General features: G+C 37.3%; 1 protein-coding gene across 1 annotated transcript in view; it reads left to right on the forward strand.

The window, feature by feature from the left end:
* Window positions 1–16,613, forward strand: part of KCNH5 (potassium voltage-gated channel subfamily H member 5) — a 292,174-nt gene that overhangs the window by 27,718 nt on the left and 247,843 nt on the right. Inside the window, exons 2-3 of the mRNA XM_021701465.1 lie at window positions 1,996–2,119; window positions 14,490–14,596. Of these exons, the coding sequence (XP_021557140.1) occupies window positions 1,996–2,119; window positions 14,490–14,596 (231 nt within the window). The remainder of the gene's footprint in view (window positions 1–1,995; window positions 2,120–14,489; window positions 14,597–16,613) is intronic.

Here is a 16,613-nt window from a genome sequence, read left to right on the forward strand (position 1 = left end):
TTTTTGGTTGTTTTTAGTACTTTGAAACAGATTTTTGCCATATTTTGTCCAATACTTCTAGATTTAGCATCTATTCTGATAATTGTAATTGGTTGTTACATATTTATTTTTCTTAACATGGAAGTTTTTTTGAGAGTAAAGGGTATGTTTTATTGATCTTTATTCTATCCCATTGTTTGACCCAGAGTAGTGCCTTTTACTTAGCAGCTACTTAGTAAATGTTGAATTGCATTGCTATTTTTATGAAGACCAACTTTGAGTCAGGATTTAAACTTAAAGTCTTAAACTCATAAGTTAATTTCTCTTTTAGGACACTATTTTGAATATGAGTTCAAAGGAGATTTTTTTGGTAGATATTTTGAATTTTTGAAGTATAGTAGTCCCTTAAAATTTACTCTTTTTTTTTAAAGATTTTTAAAATTTATTTATTAGAGAGAGAGAGAGTGAGAGAGAGAGCGCAAGAGGGGGTAGGGTTAGAGGGAGAAGCAGACTCCCCGCCGAGCAGGGAGCCTGATGTGGGACTCCATCCCGGGACTCCGGGATCATGACCTGAGCCAAAGGCAGTCGCTTAACCAACTGAGCCACCCAGGCGCCCAAATTTACTCTTTTTAAATATTGGATTTTTAATCAAGGTTGATATCAAAAGATATTTTTTGTATTAATTTTTTTTTAATTTAAATTCAAGTTGGTTAACATATAGTGTAGTATTGGTTTCAGGAGTAGAATTTAGTGATTTATTACTTACATATAACCCCCAGTGCTCATCCCAGCAAGTGCCCTCTTTAATGCCCATCACCCATTTGCCCATCCCCTCACCTACCTCCCCTCCAGCAATCCTCAGTTTGTTCTCTGTATTTAAGATTCTCTTATGGTTTGCCTCCTTCTTCTTCTTCTTTTTTTTTTTTTTAAAGATTTTATTTATTTATTTGACAGAGAGAGAGGGAACACAAGCAGGGGGAGTGGGAGAGGGAGAAGCAGGCTTCCCAGCAAGCAGGGAGCCTGATGCAGGGCTGGATCCCAGGACCCTGGGATCATGACCTGAGCTGAAGGCAGATGCTTAATGACTGAGCCACCCAGGCACCCCTCCCTCTCTGTTTTTATCTTATTTTATTTTATACCTGAAGCAAAATCACTTCTCTGTGCAAAACAGACCAAAGGTATTTCTTTTATTTACAATAATGATAGTTTCCAAATTCTGTGTAGAATGTGGTTGAAAATAATATATTTGAATAATTTTATTTTTAAAAAGGAATCTTCAATGTTATTTTAAATTTCTTTTAAAGATTTATTTATTTATTTGAGAGAGAGAGTGAGAGAGAGTGAGCGAGCAAGTGGGGGGAGGGGCAGAGGGAGAGAATCTCAAGTATACTCCCCACTGAGCATAGAGCCCTCTGTGGGGCTTGATCTCATGACCCAGGAGATCATGAGCTGAGCTAAAACCAAGAGTCCGAAGCTTAACCAACTGAGCCACCCAGGCACCCCTCTTCAGTGTTATTTTAAATTAGACTTCTCAAGATCAATCTAATGGACAATTTGTCCCATCATGTCAAAATTATAATAATAGAATTTTTGGAGCAGTCATACAAATTGCCTCAATATTATCAAGTTTAGTTTTCTCAATTAGTGGAGAAGTGACTCTGGCCCTATTCTTAAATTAATCTGTGTTTAGGTGTTATTATTATAGTCATTAACATTTACTTAATATTAACCATACTTGTTTTTCATAGATTAGATTATATTTGAATGCAAAGAGGTATTATAAACTGGCTTTTTTTTTTTAATGGGGTTTTTGTTTGTATGCAAATCTGGTACTTACTGCTGATCTCATTAGATAATCATGCTGAACTGATTATGTCAATCTCAAGAATAGGCTTTATTATTTGTACTAACAAACCATAATTGTATTTGTCTATAAATTTGTCTTTTTGTTTACTTGAAAGAAGTACATTGTTAAATGAAGATAAAAAAACTTCCTTTTCCTTCTTTCTTCTTTAGAATCAAGTTTCTTACTGGGAAATGCCCAGATTGTGGATTGGCCTGTAGTTTATAGTAATGACGGTTTTTGCAAACTCTCTGGGTATCATCGAGCTGACGTGATGCAGAAAAGCAGCACTTGCAGGTAGGTAATAGAACAGCTCAGGAATCTTTTCTGAAGTTCAAGTAAATGCTGAATGTGGTTAAACTTACAGTAATCCCCCACTTGACCTCGGTTTTGCTTCCTTGTGGTTTTTGCTTCCTGCGGTTTTGTTTCCTCTGGTTTCATGCTTCCAGTAGTTTATTACGCACAGTTTAAACTTCCAGGGGCAGATGCTCCTCCTTCTGATGCCTATATCATTCACCTCACTTCCTCTCATTTCCTATGAAATGCTATGCTATTTTCTCATGTCACATCTTCACAAGAAAGGTGAGTACAAGACAATAAGATGCTTAGAGAAAGAGAGAGACCACACTAACACAGCTTTTATTACAGTATATTGTCATAATTGTTCTATTTTATTATTATTATTGTTAATCTCTTCCTGTGCATAATTAATAAACTAAACTATATCATAGGTATGCATGTATAGGAAAAGAAAACCAGTTTCTACGGTGTTAGGTACTATCTGCGATTTCAGACACCCACGGTGGGGGGTCTTGGAATGGATCCTCCCCAGATAAGCGGAAACTCCTGTGCTTCGATTCTCTGTGATATTGGGATTTATTTATAATAAGGAATATATATTTGGTCTTTGACACAGTTCCTGGCACAGGTCCTTAAAGCCCTTAGAATTTCCTGTGATAAGAACGATAAAGGTGCCTTTTATTATGTTAATGGTGACTTTTGGAAAGTGCTTAAGTAACCTTAGTATGGAGACTATTGCCAGGGGAACCATCCAGGTAACTGGAGGGTTGAAACATTCAATACTCAAGCCCCTCAACCTCCCTACCTCTAGGGAAGGGACCGGGCTGGAGGTTGAATTAAGAATTAATCAGTCATGACGATGTAGTGAAGCCTCCATAAAAACACCAAAGGACAGGGTTCAGAGAGCTTCTGGGTTGGTGAGCATGTGGAGGTACTGGGAGAGTGGACCACGTGGGGACAGCATGGAACTCTGTGCCTTCCCCCATAGCTTGCCTGCGCATCTCTTTGATCTAGCTATGCCTGAGTTGTATCCTTTTATAATAAACCAGGGATCTGGTAAGTAAAATATTTCTCTGAGCTCTGTGTGCTGCCCTAGCAAATTAATCAAACCCAAGAAGATTGTGGAAACCTCCAATTTGTAGTTGGTAGGTCAGAAGTACAGGTAACAACTTGTGCTTTCAGCTAGTGTCTGGAGTAGGGGGCGGGGCGTGGTCTTGTCAGACAGAACCCTTGACTTGTGGAATTATGCTATCTCCGGAGAGATTGTGTCAGAATTCAGTTGAATTGTACGACAGCTGTGCCTGAACCGATGTGAGTTCGTTGCTTGGTGAGTCAGAAACTGCACCAGGTTGAATATCAGTCGCACAAACAAAACTTTATTTGCAGCAAATAAAGACATGAAGGAGAATGGCTTCCAAAGCCGTGAGTCCCCAGAGCGAGGGTGAACGGATTCCTTTTATTTAGGGTTAGGATGAATATTTAGATAGGGAAGCCTTATCATCGAATGCAGAGGTGGGCATAAGGTCACGAAAAACATGCCTATACCCACACTGTATGTTATGTAAATGAGGCTTGTGCTCCTCCAAGGGCGGAGACTGTAGTAGTATAACGAGGTAAAGGTAGTTGTCGGTCATTCCGAGGTCGCTCCGTGGTCCATCCGCGCAGGCGCGAGTTAGCGGTTAAGCTCAAACTGGTCCCTGTGCTGGGTCCCCTGGAGGTCTTGTCAGCGCAGCCGCTTTCGCTTGGAGGGGCGGTTTCGCTTTCCATTTGCTGGAGTTAAGAGCTAAGCTGGAAAGAAGAGCTTAAGGAAAAATGTGGGAGAAAGGTCGGTGAGTACAAGCAGGTGGGCAGTAAAGGTCAGGTCTTGGGGTCTAGCTGGTGATACAACCAGCTGGTGTCCCAAGAATTGCTTGTTGGTGTGGAGACTGTTGTCCCCCTTTCTCCACCCCTCCCCCCATCGGTACCAGAATCTAATTTACTCACATCTAAAAACTGTAGAGTAAAAATTGTATTAGAATATTAAGGAGACTAAATTATCAGTGGAAAAATATAGTTGAAGAGCCCTTGGGGGGAACTTGTGCAAAGAAAAAGATTTTTGCATATCTGTAAATCTGTTAATTCATTCAATAAGTATTTTTTGACTATCTATGATGAGCCATGAACTATTCTAGGTGCTGAGTGATGAAAGGAGCATCCTCTATCAGAGAACCACTGATGCTATCAGTACTTCTTGAGCTGCTAAAACGGTCTTGAAGAGAGTAAACAGCCCCCAACCAAGTAGGACGTAATTCACGAACATTTAAAGAACGTCAAAGTGAAGTTCTTACATCCTGTGTAAATCACATGTACTTTGTAATGTTGGTACATTGTACCATTGTTATTTTGTTTGGCCACTGTAAAACAGAATCTGGCATTTACAGTATTTATAACAATTCTTTCTAAAATATGCCATGTCTGTGAGTTTAAAGAGAGTATTATGAAAAAAGATCATATAAAAGAAAAGGAAATTCTATAAAGGAACCAATTTAGATCGGAAAACTTTTTCACAATATTTCAGTAAGGCCAGATGGGAAGTTTTTTCCTTGAGTTAATTTTTCTTCAAAGCTCTCACTTAACTAAGCTCCAAAATCATGTTATTTTGGAACTATAAGGGAACTAAATTATTTTCTACTCCCAATCCTTTGTTTTCCAGAGCCTAAAACTGAGGTAGAGTTATGTTTAGGGACTTGCCCAGGGAAATACAGTGATTTATTTGTCTTTTTTTCTATATATCTATGTTGAAAATAAATAAATATATATTCTACATCTTCATGGAAGCCAGGGATTTCATATTCTACCAGTGAGTCTAAACCTGACTACATGTAGGAATCACTTGGAGAGGTTTTGCACCACTTGGATTCCCAGACCTTACCTCTGGGAATCACCTGTTCAATCAGAATCACCCAGGGTGGGAGGTGGGGGCAGGTATCAGTACTTTTAACCAAAGGCTCAGATGATTCTGATGTTTAGGCATGTTTGAGAAATAGTTGGTTCAGATATCTTCCTTCACTTATCTGGTCCCCACAATCTTCGTTTTTCTCTCTAAAGTTACTTTCACATTCAATCTTCACTCCCAGGTCTGAAATTGGTAAGCAAGAGTGATGGAAAACTGTGGCCCTTTATTAAGAAACTGCCTTTGGTAGCATTGATGTCTTTGTGCCTTTTTCTTCCGTTGGACGAATATTAGCTCCCAGGCCAGCACTGACGCTAAGGTGTGTGTTCTAAGTTCTGGGAGGTTAAGGTCTGTATTGAACTTCTCTGTTCTCTTATGTCTCAGCAGGCTTAGGTTAGGAAAATGTTAGTTTTATAGTAGATGATACTTATAGAACAGGCTCTATAGAGAGTTCCAGGGACTGTAGATGCTCCCATACCCATTTCTTCTTCTTTTTTTTTAAAATTTTATTATGTTATGTTAATCATCATTAGTTTTTGATGTAGTTCTTTTTGGACTGTGGACATCCCACCATCATGCCATGCCTGTTTCAGATGCCGTCTTCCACCTGAAGGTATTTATGATGCTCTCAACAAGATTTTCCTCCTCTGACTCCCTTGTGGTTCATTATTTGGCATGATCATCTGGCCTTGAACTAGCTTTCCTTATCCCATGGGGTTTTCATTGCTATTGCTTTTGTCATTTTTGAGACATATTCCTCTTCATATCTGGATATATTGTAAAGTCCTGCTCCCATCTCTTCTTGATTCCGTGTATCTGCCTCTACTTCCAGTCTCTTTTCGTTGGCATGTGCAATGTGTCCTACAAAAGGTTCATTAAAAAAAATGCTTCCATGTTATAGTAGCATATTCTCTCCCCTAAAAGAGCTGCTTTTTTCCTCCCACCACCAGTGTTAGATTATAAATGTCTTTAAGGAAGGTATTTCATCTTGTTCACTTTTGTATGCACTAGGGACACAGCTCAGTGTTTTGTGTTTGTATTTGTTGAATTGGATTGGCTTGTGTTGCAATAAACCCTAACCTAGGTCTCCTGTATAACTGTATAACATGATTTTGTTTATTGTATTTCATCCCAAGTGGTATGGTGTTTAAGGTGGGTGAGAGAGTGGAAAGCTTTGGATAATGTTATGCTTTTTCACTGTGGGAAGAAGTATGCAAACCTTCCCCAGTTCTTCTTCACTATTGTTAGAGATGGCATTTTCAAAATGATAATATTCTTTTTTTTAAAGCATTTTTAAAAAGATTTATTTATTTATTTGAAAGAGAAAGAGTGTGCTCATGCAGGAGCACGAGTGGGAGGGAGGGGCAGAGGGAGGGAGAGGATCCACAAGCAGACTCCCTGCTGAGCGGGAAGCCCCCTGTGGAGCTTGATCCCAGGACCTTGAGACCATGACCTGAACTGAAACCAAGAATCAGCTGCTCAGCTGACTGAGCTACCCAGGTGCCCCTGAAATGATAATATTATTAACGTAAACAGTTATTAGTTGATTGCACAAAACACCCAATGTGTTTTGCTGATCTAAAAATTGCAACCAGTTCAATGCCTTCACAGAACAGTGAAGACTAGCATCTGATACATGAGCAGATGATATTTGAACCTTACCAGGTTTTCTTATAGGCATAATTTATTCTAATGCACTCCCCTTTTAAGCCTCCTTGTCTCCTTTTAAAATTAAACTCTACCCATTTTATGTTTACTGCAGCATTCTTTAGAAGAATAAAGTCTTAGAAATAGTCAAAATGTCCAGTAGTAGGTTTGCTAAAAAATATTATGGCAAAGCCTAACTTTCGAAATCATATGTTGGAAGGATAAGACACTGAAAGAAGCTAACAACATTTTTTTTTTTTTTTTTTGCTAACAACATATTTTTTAAGTAAAAAAATCAACCAACCAAACAAAAAAAATAGTTCGCAGAACAGTATCTGCATTCTGATTCTGATTTTTTTTTACATATGGCTTTTTTCTATTTCCTGTATAAGTCTATAAAAACCTTTGAATATCTTGCACAAGGAAACAAGAAAAGAAGGAAAGAAAAAATTATATACAAATATAGGAATACATTGTTAAAGCTAAGAGTTATTATAAAGTTTGGAATCACCACAATTCTAGTTGGAGAGAACTAATTTGGTACTGAGGATAGCCTTACAAATAATTCAAAGAATATTACTGATTTTAATAATGAGAAGTTTTAGGCAAACATAACAGAGTAAGAAACTACAAATCAGTGAGCATCAGTCTGAGGAAACAGTATGACATTTTATATGCTGAAAAAATCAATCATCTTTTTATATAACTTACATTAGATGGATTAAAGTAGTGACCAACAAAAATTAATGTTCTACATTTAAAATACTCAAATATGAGTTGTTTGGGAAAATGAAAAAAATATTAATTTGTGATTTTACAATAGCAAGAGGTTAATAATTTAGTTCTTCCATTTCCTTGTTCCTTCTTTGCCCTTTTTGTCCAGAGTACCTGTTTCTGCTCTCAGCAGCCACAAGGGAGTGTTTTTTTCCTACATCCTTGTACTTCGTAATAGTACATAATAGTATGTACTTTAAAAAAAAAAATGTATTTGAGAGAGAGAGAGGAGCAGGGGGAGGAGCAGAAGGGGAGGGACAAGCAGACTCCACCCTGAGCACAGAACCCGACTTGGGGCTACATCCCAGGACCCTGAAATCATGACCTGAGCTGAAATCAAGTGTAGGATGCTTAATGAACTGAGCCACCCAGGTGCCCCTACATTTCTATTTTTAAAAATGTGATGTACGCTAGGTACCATCTCATTTTTGTTTTGGCTAAAATTGCAGAAAAACATTCTAATGACACTTCAGGATTGGTAGGAATTTCAAATGTAGTCCATTTTATTTTGTAATAATTGCGTTTCCAAGCCTTTGGACTGTTTTGCTATTTATTGAAGGACACAAAATGTATTGCATATTTAAAAGAGATTGTAGGTTTTGGGGGGAGGGTATTTAAAAGCATCTGATCTTATCTCATGACCCCCAGGAAGCCATGACATTAAAGACATCAAGACATGCTATCATAGGTTAAGTAGAAACCACTTTAGCATTTTACCTTTGGTTGACCTGAGAGATTTTTAAAAGCCCCCCCCCTTTTTTTTTGTTTGTTTGCTTTTGTTTGGTTGCTTATTTTTTAGAAGTGTGAGAAGAGCAATAATATAGGTAGGGAGGATTGGAGTATATAGATCCTTTCAAATACATTTTTTTTTTCCTCTGGGAGGCTCATTAATAATCCTTTATCCAAGCCATCAAATGAGACAATGAAGCAATTAAGAGACACTTTACTGGATGTATTTCACAAGTAGTTTTATTAACTCAGGGTCCTCTCAGCCAGTGAGAGCACATTACATATGATGGATGTCAGTCAGTTTGGTTCCATCTGGCTGAGGGCTCTTCCTCACACGGTGGCACTGGGGGAAGGTGTTGGAGAGCAGAGGTGCCTCAGTGACGTCACACTCCAAAGGTTAGAGATGTCCAGGGCTCTCCCTGATTTCCATTAATTACATGCCATGGATCTACCATTTATGACTCTATCTAAATCATTTTAAGCTCATATAAATTAATGGGTTGTGAAACATTTTGGTTACGATTCAATGTATAAAGTAATGCTTTGATTTATTCTAAAATTACCTCTTTCAGATTTTGAAAGCTGTGTTATTTGTTTGTAAATTTTCTTCCTTACTCCCCCCCTCTCAGGCTTTTTACTGTTTGATCCTTTGACTATATAGATTTGAGCCCATTCTTCCATTAACTTTTGTGATAATTTTATTCTTGTGGCTGGTTCTGAGCGAGAGACCACATTTACCAACTGCATTAAGTCAATCTGTGTGGTTTCTGTGATGAAGAATTTGCTAGGCTGTGGATTACAGCCTATAGATAATATTATCCTTTTTGCAGTGACTAAATATGGTGTTTTAGTCCAAGAGCATTGTTGACCATTAGCAGATTAAGATAGATTGGCAGAACTCATGAATAGGTTATATATATTTTTTTGTTTGTAAGGTTCCTTTCTCCCTTGGAACTCTGTCAACATTTATAGCCATCCTTGCTGGTAGGTATCATAATGAGGCTTGTTTGTGAGATTTTGTTGGCAGAACAAGGGATCCAAGATAAGTAAATCCTGCTATTAACCAAGGCCACCTGTCCTTAGAAATTTGCCAGGGCAGAAAATACACGAAAGGTATACTGCCCAATGCTCAGGCAAGCTGGATTTAGCCTAGGCCAGGCCTCAGGAAAATTTCTCCCTTACTCCCAAGACCAAATTTTACCACCAGTTAGTTGTGTGGCAAGAAAAGTGGCCAGAATATTCAGGAGTAGGCCCTGGGTTTGTGCTTCAACCTCATGGGCTCATAAAGAAGACACACAAAATGATGTATGTGTCCCTTTAAGACGCAGTGACCCTGCCCATTAACAAGCATGGCCCAACCCCTGTTCTAGAATTGTAGAGGAGCTAGAGAGTAGTGGGGTTGGGGCTGGAGGGGTTTTCTTCTAACCCCACCCATAAGAAGCATTCCAGTCATGAATTCAGCCATTGTATAGCACATTATAATTTGTGACTTCATGTGCATTATCTTTTTAAAACCCTCACTCTCTGAGGTATATGAACATTATCATCATTTTACGGATGAGGAAACTGAAGGTCAAAGCAATTATATGTCTTGCCCATGAATTATGCAGTTTGCAAGTGGTGGGTAGACTTCTGTTGTATCGTGACCACTCAGTATTATAGCAGGGATAGATAGCTTCTGAGCATCTAATTTTGTTTTCCTTTCCAATAAAGATAACAGTGCAGCTGAAGAAGTCATTTATAATTACTCTAAGGAGAGCTTGGCATTCTAATAGAGCAATTTGAAGTTCTGAAAATTTTTTTTTATTCCCATTATATATTCCTGGAGGGTACACATAAAAAATGTGCAAAATTATTATATAGGTATATAGTTTCTAAAGCCTGATGATTACCATTTCTAAATCTTGGTTTCCTTCAAATTCCATTAACCGTTCAAAGACTGGATTGCGCTTCAGCCATCCAGAGTCAGGCTGCTGGAAACCTTGATAAAGACACTCAACATTTACGTGTAAATAGCTGAGCAAATAAACAAATGTGCCATTCTCGTAGACTTTGTGGAAGCATTGACTTCATCAGTATGTTTTGAACAACATCAGATGGAAATACTTTCATTGGGAGGATGGATAATACATTTCAGACATCTTTTATATTTTTTATATATATTTCATTTTGAAATATTTTTTATTCGTTAATGGCTGCATTTTACCACCTCAGATAAGCACTCTGTCACATATATTTGGTTTAATAAACTTAAAATGAAAAATACGAGTGAAACAATGTAAGAAATAAAAGACAAATTTTTAAGGAAGTATTCAGATTATAATAATCTGGGGTTTTTTTTTTCTTAAAGTGCCTCTATTAGGACAGGTAATTTTACCATTGAGAGGGCTAATTTAGTGAAGAATATATTATAGAATTTTTAGAGTTTATTTGAAAAGTTGCTCTTTTCATCTTCTCTTTGGAATTTTCACTGAATTGGACTTGTGTTTTATGTTTTATTAAGTGATATTATTACATCAATTTCCAAGACAGTTTTTTTTTTTTTTTTTTTTTTAAAGATTTTATTTATTTATTTGAGAGAGAGAGAATGAGAGACAGAGAGCACGAGAGGGAAGAGGGCAGAGGGAGAAGCAGACCCCTGCTGAGCAGGGAGCCCGATGTGGGACTCGATCCCGGGATTCCAGGACCATGACCCGAGCCGAAGGCAGTCGCTTAACCAACTGAGCCACCCAGGCGCCCCTCCAAGACAGTTTTTTAAATTTAAGTTGTAACTTATTTTTAAATCCTATTAGAGTTAATTTTTCAAAATTTTAAAAATCTTAATTGCTTGTTATATTGTAGATGCTTTCTTGTTTTTAATGTTTTTCTGTTGGTCAGTTGTGGATATTGTGTTTTAGTTTATTGAACCATAGAGCTCTGACATTTACTAACAGGAGTAAAATGGTTTTTCTTTTCTTTCCTATTAAGACCATAAACATTTAGTTAACTTAACCATATCTCAACTTTTTTCCCTGTTTTTAAATGTTTTCTTTCTACTAATAAGTCTTTAAATTAAAAATAACAGTCAATTAAAAAAAAAACTGGTTGATTTAAAAAGTTCACCTGTCTGTAAAAAATATTAACAGTATTAAAGTAGTGTCTTATTTTTTGGAGGGCAAGGAGGGTGCCTTTAACTGAGTAATTCTAGTTTCAGTGTAATGCCTTTAAGAGATTTTCATGAAACTGTCATGAGCTGGAGTTCAGGCTTTGGCAGAAATTATGGTTTTTCAATGCTGTGTTACAGGTAGGCTCGGAGGCTTCTTCTGTGAGTCTGGCTCTGAGATTATGGGGTTAGAATCTGTCATTTTATTCTGAGATTCTCTTGCTTATTTTACTGTTATAATGACAATGAAAATTTTCTTTTTTAATAAAAGATAGAAATACTGTAATTGAAAATGCAGGATGCGGATTACGCAGTCTTCGGTAAGCTTTATCTATTTCTTTTCCTTTTTTTTTTTTTTTTTTTTAAAGATTTATTTATTTATTTATTTGAGAGAGCGAGAATGAGAGAGAGTACATGAGAGGGGGGAAGGTCAGAGGGAGAAGCAGGCTCCTCGCTGAGCAGGGAGCCCGATGTGGGACTCGATCCCGGGACTCCAGGATCATGACCTGAGCCGAAGGCAGTTGCTTTAACCAACTGAGCCACCCAGGCGCCCCTATTTCTTTTCCTTTTTTAGTTTCTAGAATTCTAGTTCCTTAAGTTAGTGTTATCATAAGATGGGCCATGACTCTGTAATTTCTGGCTGTGACATGGTATTGCTGTTGAATCCACTATTTTTTTTTTTTTTTTTGCTATTCAACTATGTTTTCCATGTTGTAAATTTTCTAGGTTGATAAATTCGGGGGCAGATTTCCCTTGAAGACAATGAATCTTAACTCAGGGGCCCTCCCTTGAGTGGATGTCTTCCAAAGCTCTGTACCTAATTTTGTTTTATAATTTTATATTATTTTCTTTAAAGAGGGTCCCTAAGACTGTATAAGCTTTAGGCCCTACCTCACTTGGATTAGCCTCCGGCCGATATGCAAACTCATTGAAACTGGAAGAAAAGCAATGACAAAGATAGACTTGAACCTTCAGAAACTTAGTCAAGGTATCTGGCAGGTGCCACATATTCTTTTCTGGTGGAAGATAGGTTCTGGACAATTATGCTAATTAGTAGATCTTTGTATCTAAAACCAGATGCACAACTGATGATCATGGAAGCATCACCAGTAAAGTTTGAGAGGCTTGTAGTCCTTGACTGAGTTCTGTTGTGTAGATAATCAGACTTTTGGTGAGGTTCTCTTAGAAAAACAGATAATTTCAAACATTGGGAAATTTCTGTGGCATGTAAAATCTCATTCTTTAACCTATATTTTGTATATTCCCTCACCCATGGCACAGTGTATATCTTCTTCAATTTATCACCATTGTTTTTCTCCTGTTAGCCATTCCTGCACCTGTCTTGAGAAAAATCCTCATAACTGATGAGAATGTTGATGTAGTATATGTGTAACATGGACTCTTCACGTATCCTTGTGTGTGGGAAGATAAAAAAGACCATGCAGGGCGCCTGGGTGGCTCAGTTGGTTAAGCAACTGCCTTCGGCTCAGGTCATGATCCTGGAGTCCCGGGATAGAGTCCCACATCGGGCTCCCTGCTCAGCAGGGAGTCTGCTTCTCCCTCTGACCCTCCTCCCTCTCATGCTCTCTGTCTCTCATCCTCTCTCTCGCAAATAAATAAAATCTTAAAAAAAAAAAAAAAGACCATGCAAGCTGAAACCATGCAATACGATCTTAAAACTCAGTGGAAAAATTTGTGATTATTCTGTGACTTTACCCATGTCTGTCAAAACATTAAAAACTCTCTTACTCTTGGTTATAAATGCAGGGAAATGCAAATAATAGTAAAACTCATATTTAGCACACTGTGGTTTAGAACTTAAGAAACATTGAGAATTAAAGCATTTCATTTCTTTTTAAGAAAACTATCATGAGTCACTTGAATTATACTGCCTTCTCCTGATACAGCATGACATGAAGAGAGCATTTTTTTCTCTTAGTAAATGCTCATACTCCTTCATAAATCTGCATCAACCACAACTATTTTATTCCTGTACTCTCACGATTGTGAACTATCTCCTGTGGTTCTTTTAATGTGAAATTTTTTTACTGGCGTCACTTCCTCTGGGAAAATTTTTTTTTTTTTTAAGATTTTATTCATTTATTTGACAGAGAGAGACACAGTGAGAGAGGGAACACAAGCAGGGGGAGTGGGAGAGGGAGAAGCAGGCTTCCCGCGGAGCAGGGAGCCCGATGCGGGGCTCGATCCCAGGACCCTGGGATCATGACCTGAGCCAAAGGCAGACGCTTAACGACTGAGCCACCCAGGCGCCCCTGGGAAAACTTGATCATCTTTGTCACAATCGCTTTCCTGATTTATGTTGATAAGTTCACCCTCCCTAAGTTCTTCCAGCTGCACATCTAGAGTCTCTCAAATGACAACAGTGTCAACATGCCATAGTCTTGGGTTTCATCTATACCTTCATTTATGTTCAATTTGAATGTCCCCTTCCAGCATTATCATTTTTCATTTCTTCACTAGACTTTAATCTTTGATGGCTAATTCCTGCTTTCAGTTATCCGTTTTTGTAAAATGTCACATGGGTTTATTGCTGAGAGCCAAGGAGGCAACACAACTACATGCTTTTAGTCTGGGCGTGAACTGAATAACAGATGTACGGGGACCAAGACTGAGGGGCTTGGAAAGAAGTGATGTGATTGGTTACTGATTGTGATGTGTATCTGTTATTTACTAGTGATTTGTAGCTGAGGAGCTAACAGCAAAGTTTATACTTTATGCAGTTATTTACAGTTAATATACTATGATAACTGAAATTTGAATTGTGCTGTTGGGAAACTGGTGTTATTTAACTAAATCATAGTTACTGAAATTCATGCCTATATGAACTATGTAAGTTGATGATTCTCTCTCTCTCTCCCTCTCTTTCTCTCTCTGTGTATATATATACATATATATATATATGTATATATATACATATGAAATAATTTCTAAACCTAGCTTTTAGCAAGAAGTTTAACAATCACGATTAAAACATTGTTTCAATAATTTAGTTTGTTTTGTGGGAGCAGTATTTAATTTTGTAACTAAATTTGAATACTCAATCAAAAGAGACAACTATGTGATTTTATATAGCATTTGAAAAGCAACACAAAACTGAAATGGATTGTTTGTTTTTTTCCCAGTTTTATGTATGGAGAATTGACTGACAAGAAGACCATTGAGAAAGTCAGACAGACTTTTGACAACTACGATTCAAACTGCTTTGAAGTTCTTCTGTACAAGAAAAACAGTAAGTATCTAAATTACCAATAAGATGTGTCAATTCTGATTAATGTTATGTTTTGGTTAGTGGTGGTTGAGCTATAGTGTAGAGAGAATATCAAACTTTGTCCTTCTCTTGGTAAAGGCAGGGGGTGCTGATAAAATTAGAGAGCAAAACTAGTGAATGATTCTCCCTATGAAAAGCAACCTTTTGAGGAATGGCAGGAAAATATGGTGCATTTTAAATGTGATTTTGTATGTGTGTGTAAGGTGGCAAAATGTTTTGTAATTAATAGTCATGGTAAAGATCCTACAGTTACATGATAGCAACTAAAAATGATAGAGAAATTCATTCATTTCTTCTTGTGGTTAATGGAAAAGGTGATTGGTATCACTGAGTATGTGTGATTCCCTTTCTACGTGTGCACGGCTGACGTGGTTATTGACTTGAGGTCTTTACCAATGTGGCCTTTTGCTAGACTCTGACTCTTTTGTGTAGAAGGCTAACAGAAGTAGTTCCTACTTTCAGAATAGGCCATTCACATCTGGTAAATATGTATTGATTATGGTGAACTGTTCTCTAGGATGGAATTTGTGAATGATCAGTTGTCCATTATATATCACATAAGACCTCATGATATGGATTCTCTTTCAGAATTTGCAGCCAAACAAAAACCAACTATTGTACTCCACAACCAAATTTCCTTTCTAATTTGTTTTCTTTGAATAGTTTGGTCACTGACTTTTATTTCTTTTTCCCAAGTTGACCTTTTTTTTTTTTTTAAATTTTTTTTTTTAAATGAACAGTCACTTTACAAGATGGGTCAATTTATTTAGTGTTAATGATAAATGACAGCAAAGCCAATTATTACCATTTTTTAAAAGATTTATTTATTTATTTGACAGAGAGAGAGAAAGAAAGGGAGAGAGCATGAGTGGGAGGGACAGAGGGAGAGGAATATCAAGTAGACTCCCTGCTGAGCACGGAACCCAACGTAGGGCTCGATCTCATGACCCTGAGATCATAACCTGAGCCGAAATCAAGAGTCAGACACTCAATCGACTGCGCCACCCAGGCGTCCCAAAGCCAGTTATTATCTTTAGTGGAAATTGATGGTTACTAAATTCTTCCCCAGTTTGGGAAGCATTTTAGCTTCCAGAGGAAGCACTTGCTCCATGTTCAGAGCGGGCTGGATTTTTTACAGCATAATTCATCCTCTCCACCTTACTCAAACATTTATTTACTATAAAATATTTAGAATTGAACTTAGGTTTTTCTTTTTATTAATAGACCATCAAAGACATAATCACAGCCACAGGCATTGCTTTAAAATTAGTGCACTTGGTAATGGGAATACTGGTCTTTAGTGGTTTTACCTATGGAATGTCTTATTATTTTATCTTTCATTTTAGAATCAAGGCCAAAGAGGTATTCCTCTTTATTCATGGCCAAATGTCTGTTGGCTTGTCACCTAGAAAACAATCCATTCTGAATGATCTGCTCTGGCCTCGACCGGAGAAAAGTCAAGCTTGAGGTGTCCTCTGGGTCTTTCTCACCAAGTCCAGATATATATCGATAAATTTGTAGTAGACTCCTATGTCAAAACCCTGTATCTTTTTCATATAGGTTGTTCTCCTTTGAATGACTTAGATATGTGCCCTGAGTTTAGCAAATAATTTAAGGATATTCCCTATTACTAAAGTCATTTCACTTTGACACTAAGAAGAATAAGCAAATATTTGCCTGATTTTAAAGCATGAGAACCAAGTTCATAGTGTCTGAGTTTCTTAAAAATACCTTTGTGGAGATTCTGTTTTCCTTATATCCTTTAAATCATGTTAACAAGAACTTGAATTTTACATTTCCAAAAGTTTCCTTCCAAGGTAGTATTTTGCTTTATTTTAATGTTTTGAAATTCTGTTATTTGCATTGAGTTTTTTTCATTAATATGGATAGGTATCATTTAGGTATTTTAGTGGAGTTCTACTACACTGAAAGGAGCTTTAAAAAATCTTGTAAATTGTTACCTGAAGGTTCTTGAACA

Source organism: Neomonachus schauinslandi, chromosome 9 (genome assembly GCF_002201575.2).
Source record: "Neomonachus schauinslandi chromosome 9, ASM220157v2, whole genome shotgun sequence".
Taxonomy (NCBI): domain Eukaryota; kingdom Metazoa; phylum Chordata; class Mammalia; order Carnivora; family Phocidae; genus Neomonachus; species Neomonachus schauinslandi.